A 9,703-nucleotide genomic window follows, 5' to 3' on the forward strand; every position below is an offset into this window, starting at 1 on the left:
AATGATGCCTTGGAGGCAAGTACTGGGCAAATGTTTAACAACGAAGCTCTCTGAAAATCCTACACTGATTTGTAGACTTTGCTACTTTCTGTGGTGTAAATATTTCCACCAAGGTGTGTTTCAGGCTACCCATGTGAAGCCGTTGATCATCGGAAAGGGTTTCAAAAAGCACACCAAACGTAGTATTTCCATTACACAGATAAAGCAGATATAATAGTAATTGTGTCCTAGGTAATGGTAAAAGGTAAGTCAATACTCAGGAAGTTTATTACCTATCTTTAATGTATATTTTACTTACTTTTAATTTCATGTGATCTTAATTTTTTGATAATGGCCATGTTCAATAATTAGCTCTCACAGCTTCTGAGAAGTTTGACACTGACTCCCAGAGCTGGTATGACATTGGGAGTCTCTGGAGCAAGGACCCTTTTTGGAGGGGGGGGGTGTTGACTTGGAGAACTGTGATCTCTGTGGGAGCTGTCTGAACCAGTGGGAACATCTGCTTCCCCCAGGCATTTTTGGGGAACACCTTAGGAAGAGACCACAAGCCTCAGAAAGCCTCCTTGCTTTGTCCTTTTGTGCTGCTATACCAAAATATCTGAGTCTGGGTAATTAAGATAAGAACAAAAATTCATTTTACACTGTTCCAGAGATTGAGGAGTTCAAGATCAAAGTGACAGCAGGTTTAGTTGTCTTGTGAGGGCTTCTCATCCCCCATCACCGCACCCAGGCAACTTCCTCGGAATCTCAGTGTGAGAGAAGGCAGGACTCTGGATCCCTGCCACCTGGAGAAATTGAAGCAGACTGACCTTAAGGAAAAGCCAAACTAGTGTTCTATTTCTGAGGCTTCCTGGGCTCAGCCCTTTCTCGCATCTGAAATTCCTTCAGAGCCCCTCCTCTGGATATTGCAAATGGAAGACCAAGCACTGCCTGAAACCCACACACATCTTAAGGAAGGGCCCATAAGCTAGAACCTGGATAGAAAAGTCAACCTGAAGAGAAGAGACTGGGGTAAGAAAACAATCCAGGCATGTCACAATCAGCCTATGGCAGCCCTGTTCTCCTCCAAAGAGCACCAACAAATACCAGCTGTGCTCAGAGATGCCTTTGTTGTGGGAGGCACAGCATGTGCAGGAGGTTTGGGTTCATGGTCAGATGGACATGGATTAGAATCTGGTTTCCTTGGACACTTAAATAAAGGTAAATAAACTTCTTTAAATTCATGTAAATCTCACACGTAAATGGAGAGAATAGTACCAGCTCAGAAGTGTTCTGAATATATAAGAAGGTAATCCATATAAGGACTTAGCAGTGTTCTTGAACACAGTATGCACTCAAAGTGCAGTAACTATGAAAGTTATTTTAACACGGCGAAAGTCTATAATGATGCTTTTTTATTACGAAAAGTCTGATTGGCATTAATCCATATATTTAATAAAGGAAGGAAAGAAATCTCTCCCTATCCACACTGAAGAGATTGAATCAGTTGGCAGCTGCTTTTAGTACTGTAACAAAAACTATGATGGTTTGAATGTGTCCCCTTTAAAATCCAGGCATCTGTCAATGTGACAGAATGAAGAGGTGGTTCTTCAAGAAGTAATTGGTTATGAGGACTCCTCCTTCCTGAATAGGACCAAAGCCCTTACAAAGGGGACACCTTGCAGCATTTGGCTAGCTTGTTCCTCCCACTTTCACAGGAGGACCCTCCAGAGGATGCAGCAAGACACTGATTTGGAAACAGAGCAGCCCTCACAAGACAACTAAACCTGCTGTCACTTTGATCTTGAACTCCTCAATCTCTGGAACAGTGGAAAATGAATTTTTGTTCTTTATTAATTACCCAGACTCAGATATTTTGTTATAGCAGCACAAAAGGACAAAGCAAGGAAAGGCCAAAAAAAAATTGTTTAACATTGATTTTAAACCAAGTTTCACATTAAGGTAAGCATGCCACACCCCTTCAACCTACTGAAGTAATCTCATCAATTTCTTAATATGTTGCCTGTGAAGAACAACATTTTGATAGAGGTTTAGAAAATTATTATTTTTGAAGAGTACAATAGTCTAGTTATTTTTTTCTCTACTATTGCATGTACAGAGAGAGGATCAGATTGTACATATGCTTTTCTTTTTAACCAATTTCTCCCCCACCCAAACAACATGTTGTCAACAGTTCTCTCAGATCATAGGCAGGGCCCTCTCTGTGTTGCATGTATGGTATTGGGGACAGAGAGGACTGTGAAGTTAGTAAGTAAAGGTTAGTAGATAAAGGAATAGCAGAAGACATATAAAATGGTACGTGGGTAATCTCCACAAGTCCACCTGGGCTACTCCATAACATCTGACCCAGGCAGTTTGGAGGAATACCCGATAGGAGGATAATCATTACTGAGCCTTTCTCACTCTCTAAATATGTGACAAATAAGTACAAAGCCCAGCACAGTTCCTGGGAGTGGGCCTGAGCTGTGTGGTCATTTTGGAAGGCCACAATTGAGAAATGCTACAGAAGTTTCCACTGGGGAGGTGGAACAGAGAAGCTCAGAGCAAACGTTTCTGTTTTCAAAATGTGGTCCAAGTGAACCACACTTTGGGGAAGTCAATACTAAGCAAGTAAAATTCAAAACATTACACATACAGAATAGTGCAATTTAGGCACTTGGAGAGGCCTAGGTTTTAACTTTCTGCACATGAGAACAGATGGTGTGATTCACACACAGGCCCAGTTTACACACAGCCTTCACATATAAACAACAGCTACTGCTGAGTGCATTCAGGAACTCCCCTTCCCTGCCCAAGATTATGGGGACTTCTCTCCCCTTCCCACACGTGAAGACTCCCTCTCTGCCTGGGGCCCTGTTTCTCTGTTCAGTTGCTGTTCCCACTTCACATAATGATGGTGAAAGTTGTTTAGTACAGTAAAGGTCCAAAGGGTAGGAGGAGGACAGAGAAGACAGATACTTCCCTCCTTGTCTGCATCCCTCCCCTATAGTCCTATAGGGGACTGGAAGCCCAGAGGGTTGTAAGAGCTGAGTGCATAGGATTATACACAAAGGAGCTCCAATGTGTTAGAAATACTCCATTCACTCCCAAAGGCAGGCAGGTGGAGCCCTCCAGGGCCTTTTATCTTTGCAACTGTATCCAGGATGTCTTAGGAGACTGCTAGAGCAGAGCAGAATCTAATGATGTACCTTATGGTCCCCACAGCTGTGATAGACATCCCTATGTTTATCACATAGGGATAGACATCCAAGAAGGTGATCCATCCAAGATGGTGATCCACCCAAGATGCGGAGACTGAGCAAGTCCTACATCAACCAATAGCTGCAGAACACACTTCTACTGTTACCTAACTCAGGTCGTTGGGTCCAGGGTGGGTAGAAATGAAAACTGGACACAGAAAGGATTTAGTATAGGCAAGGTTTTACTATTAGGGGCTTCTGTTCAAGTCAGAAGGAAGACAGCATTGACCAAGAGTTTCAGGTCAGCTCAAGCAAAGGACAAAGGGATCAGCTTTTACAGCATCTATGGGGCCAGCAGGAACTCAGTCTCTTTGTGTCATCATGTATGGAATAGCCACATCTACATTTTTCTTCATGCCTCTTCACGTGTGGCATGTCTCATACCATCTTAAGACTGTACTTGCCGTGTGTGTTTATTATGCTAATAAGGTAAAGGTAACTGTAGTTACTTTAGTGACTCTTCTCTGTGTGTGTTTGCCCCTCACCATCTGGAGTTGCCCTTTATCATCTACAAAAGCCGCTGATATATTTTTCAGAATGGGACAAACTATTGTCCTCCTTAGTAGGCTACTTTCAGTGATTTTTTTTTTTTTCTGACCCCAGCTCCTTAGCATTTGCTGACCACATAATCTCAAAAGCTGAGCTGGCTTCTCAGTCTCTCATCTCCTGGCATGTCATCTCATTACCAGAGCCTTGAGGACTGATTCACTTTTTGATGCCCAATTTTCTGGTAGGGTTCCTGACTCCCTAAAACCAAGATCTAGCCTGGCTGTCCTATTTCCCCTGAGAAGTTTCATCTCTCAATTCTAAAAGGCTCTGCTACTAGTGAGATAGGGGGCCCAGTTGGTGTTAGAGGAAGAAGCCTGTATTTCAGGTAGCAGAGGAGCATGATCAAAGCCCAAGAAGCCCAGTCAGTAGCAGGAGTGGAGCATGAGATAGATTCCCGGTCCACAAAAGGGATAGAGCCTTGACTCTCCACCTCCCTGGAATATATTATCCATGATGCTGTGTGCCCTTTTAGTGGTGTCCAAGCCAAGTGCTCTATTGAAGCATGTGTGTTGTGCACACTAAAGCTTTGTCATTTTCAAATACTTAATGTGAAAAAGTCCCATTACATTTGAAATCCGTACGCATTATCAAAAGAAACTTATATATGTCAACAAAAGAAAAAGAAGAGTTACTAGATCTTTAAAATCCAGTTTCAACTGCTTAAACATTTTTAACATAATAATAGATTTAAATGTATTACCTATATGTCTAAAGGATTTCTCCTTAGAAAGTTATCAGAAGTGTGAAGAGATTATTCAAACATCTTAGCAAATGTAGATATAGCTGTTTCAATATAAAGCCATATTGAAAAAAAGTTATGCTCATGAAATCAGGTTCAAATTCCTCTTAGCTTTAAAAATACCTTCATTAAACTTTCTTCAAATTCAGCAATTATCTTCCTTTAACACTTTGTGTTTTGTGAGTATAATTTTAAAGAGAAAAACTACAGTTTTCACTAAGCTACATATAAGTACCACTGAATTTATTCCAGTTTATTTTATTCATAAAATTCCAAATTTTATGATTATGAAGACACTGGAAAATAGTACCCTGTATTATATTTATTACTACACAACCACATTTGTGATTATATAGATTAATAGACTAGCCAGATAATTAGTTAATTTTTGTTTCTTGCATGAAGAAATGAGCAAATGAATTCCGATTTCCAAACAATAGAGCATAAACCCATTATTATCTCAACTTGAGTGAAGATAGCCTTTTTAGATAAATTGCAATCTGTTACAACCCAATTTATAAGTGCATTTTGTTGGCTGACAGCAGCTTCAAGAGAGCCATTTTGTAATGTACTTTAAATTGTTTTCTCTCATAACCCCCCTATGATGGCCCGCACTCTGGTTTAGGTGGTTTCTCACTGGCACATTTAAAACTCATGCTAGCATGCTCCTAAAAGTACAGAATTGCTCTTATAAGCCTGTAAAAAGTCCTAAGAAAAATGTAGTAAGTGGACAAACTTTTCTTTCTTTTGTTTCCTCCCTTCAGTCTGTTCAAGGTGGCCAGCCTCAATCTTTGTTAGACTTTAAAAGTGTTTTAAAGTAAAACCATCTATTTCACCCCAACAGATATGAAATCTCCTATTGCATAAGTCAGGAGTAGCCAGCCATAAGCAGCCATTGCACCAGCTCCCTAAATGCAGCTATCTTTGGAAGACCTCTATGTAGGAAGTAAAACTAATACTTAGTTCCCAGAAGATTAGGTGTGGTTTTAATGAGCTCATTCGAGGGGGGGTGGGGGAAGGGGCGGAGAAGGGAGTGGCTTGAAGGTTCTATTTTTAAAAAGCTTATAAAGGTCATTCTCTGTTGTCTTTAGACAACAGATGAGGGAGAGACCTCTCTCACGTTTCAATTAGAGGTTAACAATCTGTGCTAACCTGGTTTCCAGCGAAAAAGCTAAAAGGGTACACACAAATAACTTCCATTTCAACTGAGACTGGGATAATCAGCTCCTGAACCAGTGCCAAATTTCACTGAGAGGCGTCTAGGCCAGCGGGGCTTCTCCACCTCAACTTGGGCTCAGCTGCTTCTGCCAAACCAGTGCTGCAGGGTGGGTGGAAATTCCACTCCTTTCCTCCGAGACTAGAAACCCCCGCTGCCCCCCAGAAAGGGTTCTCCTCAAGGTACATGCAACCGCCTGGACCATTGAGGGGATAGCAAACGTCTTGCGTCACTCCTGTCACAGCGCTCACTAGCGATGGCATTTAAAATAATCTGTTCCCGTCATTGTATTATCTAGTTGGACTTGCCCACATGCGAGTTAAGGTCTTATAATGAGGGCCTTGCTTCTTATTCTGGCTAGCCTATGTCGGTCACCAATTCTCTCAGGACTTACTCAGAAGAGTATTTCACTTTTCAAAGAGTCCTGTGGCGAGCTCTAGTAAGGGTCAGAAGCAGTTTTGAAATTGCGGAGGGAGAATGACCATGGATACCGCACAGAGTAGGAAAGAGACAGAAGTTTTAGGGTGTTTTCATCTAGAATGTGCCTGGGACGCCCCATGCTCTCGTCCGTCGGTAGGACCAAAAGGATGTCTGCCTTACCTTACCTCTGATTCTCTGGCCTGTGTTGCAAAATGCCTGGCTTCTACTAGGTGCTTGATACTTGGGAAATTTGGAGGGAGGGAGGCGTGTGCTTCAAGTACCTAGGTGATGGGAATGCCTAGCAGAGTGAATTTCGTGGAGAGCGGTGCTTTTCCATAGAACTCTCTTCCGGCTTCACCTGAAGTTCATGCTTTTCCCTCTCAAGAAGGAAAACCCCTGGTTATCAGCTGGTGCTAAAGGTTAAGGGGCGATCAGAACAGGTACATTTCGTAGTGGGGGTGGTACCCCTGAACCACCAGTACTAATAGTGACTATACATAACAAAATCAGTTTCTGCTGGCCAAGTACACAGGTCTCCTTCTGGGTGCTCGACCCCAGGTTCTGGGCTCGCAGTGCAGCAGCCTCTCCCAAATCTTTACAGCAGAGTCCCTACTTGCGACCACTATCACCGCCCTGAGCTGAAATCTGGGCGGAGCCGGTCCGTAATGCGGGTATTCCAATAGACTTGGTTCCGAGAAATCCAGAAGCTCTCCATGCCTCCCGCAGTTCGGCCTGGAGAGGAAGAGGTGCCTGGACTCCCTGCTCCGGGCGTGGAGCGCACAAGAGCGTATCCTCCCTGCCGCAGCCTGGGACACCGGAGCAGGCCAGAGCGCGTGAGCACACTGGAATACACTATCTTCCTTCAGACTGAGCAAGGACACGGTCACCCTTTCCGACTCTGCCATGAGTACCTCCTCTGCTCACAGGTCCGGGAGCAAGCTCATCGGTGTGGCCTAAGTTCCACTAGGGCTGCGGCTGCTATCCAGGGTCCCAGTGGAGTCTGTCCTCAGATCCCCCCTCCCCTCAACACACACACCTCCCCTGCTGGAGGTGACACGACTCCAGCGCCCCGCTCCGCTCCTCCCTAGTCCCGCCTTCGGCTCCGCCCCAGCGCCCCGAGGGCAAACGGGGGGCGGTGAGAGGACGGAATTTCCCAGCGCGGGGGCTCGGGCTTCCACGGCAAACGGGCAGTCTCTTTCTGTTTACGGAGAGAAAGGGGAAATGGAAAAGGCGGGGAGGCGGCGGCTGGCTTCCGCTGCGCCGCCCCTGGGCTGGCTCAGACGCCGTGAGTCAGGGGCCGACGAGGACGGCCTGAGAGCACGGGCCGCCGGGAACGCACTCGCCGGCTCAAGTCTGGACGACACGCCACGCTCCGGGGGCAGATCGCCCTGGCTCCCTATCCTGCCGCAGGACCTCGGTGCCCCGGTGTGCCTGGCTCCGGAAGGCCGGCCACCAGCTGCGCACCGAGCCTTCGGGGGAACCCGGCTGGAGCGCTGGGGTGGGAGTGCGCGGAGAACGCAGGTAACCCAGAGTTTGGGAGCTCGAGGTGCCATTTGGCAGCCTCCCCTGGGTGCTCCGGGAGTTCACACTCAGAAATAGAGTGTACTGCCCGCAAAGGGGAGAAGTCCGGGGCCAAGTGAGTTAGGAGTGTTGCGGTGAGCCCGTGCAGCTCCGCCTCGGCCCTTTGCGCTGGTCGCCAGCTGCAGGCAGGCACAGCTGGAAAGCACCTTGCGCAAGGGTCTCACGAGGTATGGACTCGCGGCTCCTCCCCCTTCCTCCTACTTCCCGGATCCCCGGCTACTGGGCAGTGCGGGTCTGGGCAGTGAGCTGTGAACCCGGGACGCGCTGTCACTGCGCCGCCTTCGGGGGACGCCGCCTGGGCGGCTGCACTCTCCCTTCTGAAATCGGTGAGTGCACCTTGGCGGCTGGAGGAGCCTTCTGCTACTCGCTCAAATGATGGGCACTTTTATAAGTTATTAGCCCTTTGACGCTTCCTTGGCTTTAAGGATCAGGTAGAAAGGAGTGTGTGTTTGGTGGTGGTGATGGTGCTGTGTGTGTGTGGGCGGGGGGTGTTAGGTTGAAAGACAATTTTGGACCGGAATTAAAGGCTGCTCTTGATAAAAACAGGGAGAGAAACGCATTTGTCAAGTAGAGTATATTCCAATTCCAGCCAAGGCCCTCATCCCTCTGATGGGTTGAGGTTTGTGTGCTGTCAGCTCTGGCGTATGGCCCTAAGGCTTTGTCTTTTATGGGAAATAGGATAGTTGTGGTATCTAGAAGAAGAGCGACTTAGATTATACAGGGCTGGAATGCACCATTCTGGGACTTTTTGAGAACAAAAATACAGTTAAGAGATGTGCCCTGCGGGGCAAAGAACTATTTTGGCAGGAAAAATATCTTGTAATTGGGAAGTAACACAAGATGTATTCATCTTTTGTTAGGCAGAAGTTCATGCCTAACAATCTTGGCCATTTTCATTCACACTTGCCAGGAAACACTCAAGTTTTGTTTATGTCAGTGGCAGTAGCCAGGAGCATTACATTAATGTTTACGAATAGTATTTTCTCTTGATTTCATTGCTGATTTCTGAAATAATTTGAAGTGCATACTTTTGACTGTATTTGCCCATCTCTCCATTTCTAAAATTAGCATAATTTTTATTCTATTAGAAAGCCAAAATTTGATGAGGATTTTTATTATAAACTGTATCTAGGTCAGTCATCTTATGCTAAAAGTCTTTATTGCTAAACTAAAATGTATTCACCATCTGTACTTTGTCTAGATGTGTAGTGATCATGCATATCTTAAACTGTTAGCCTACTGTCTGCTTAATTAAGGTGAGAAAATACTCAGTGTCTTTGCTGGAGTGTATAGCAGGAATGACTGGTCATCAGAGTTGCCAGGGAGCACAGATTTGTGTGACAAGAGTCCTAAGTTGCTAAGGAATGGAGCAAGCTCTGGGGAAAGTCTCAGTGTCAAACACTCCTTCACCTCTCCTGTCCTCCCCTTCAGGTCTCTCTTCTCCTCACCTTAAAGTTTAGGGATGTGCTTGTGTGTGTGTGTGTTTGTGTGTGTGTGTGTGTGTGTGTGTGTAACCTCTTTGGTTTACATATAAATGCTGAGACTTTCTGCAGGATTTAAAAACCAAAAGCTGTCTTTCCTCTCTAGATCAACTGAGTAAATTATATAGACTTTTCTTCTCTTAAGTCATCTTAGCATTGGGAACTTTATTTTCTTTCAAGTGATCCATTTAAGTCAGTCCAGGGGGCTTGGATCCTTGCAGCTAGTTGGGCCATAAATTAGACTGGTTTGTTGCCGTTGTTGTTGTTACTTCTGTTTTTCTGGTAAATTCTATGAGGAGAAACTGCAACTAAATGGCTCAGTGAAACCGAAGTCAAATGTTCTTCCATTATCCTGAGAAGTTCCCTTCATAACGTTACAGATGCCAAGAACTTGAATCTCAGTCTCCCCTCAAAAATGTATAAGATCTTGCTGTTGGATCTGTCTTTATAAACTACTGAGCTCTTGGGGGGGGGGGGG

At 45.2% G+C, this 9,703-nt stretch overlaps 1 protein-coding gene across 2 annotated transcripts in view; it reads left to right on the forward strand.

Annotated features, from left to right (window-relative positions):
• Window positions 1–7,335: 7,335 nt before the first annotated feature.
• The window catches only part of Map3k8 (mitogen-activated protein kinase kinase kinase 8), a 21,724-nt gene continuing 19,356 nt past the window's right edge, over window positions 7,336–9,703 (forward strand). The window contains exon 1 of one of the 2 annotated variants that reach the window (XM_015483492.2): window positions 7,336–7,684. Coding sequence is in view for 1 of the 2 variants with exons in the window: in XM_015483491.2 (XP_015338977.1) it covers window positions 7,914–8,070 (157 nt within the window). In the remaining variant the exon portion in view is untranslated. Of the gene's footprint in view, window positions 7,685–7,722; window positions 8,071–9,703 lie in introns of those variants that run through there. The other variant, XM_015483491.2, reaches the window with a different exon arrangement.

The sequence above is a fragment of the Marmota marmota genome, unplaced genomic scaffold (genome assembly GCF_001458135.2).
Source record: "Marmota marmota marmota unplaced genomic scaffold, marMar, whole genome shotgun sequence".
Lineage (NCBI taxonomy): Eukaryota > Metazoa > Chordata > Mammalia > Rodentia > Sciuridae > Marmota > Marmota marmota.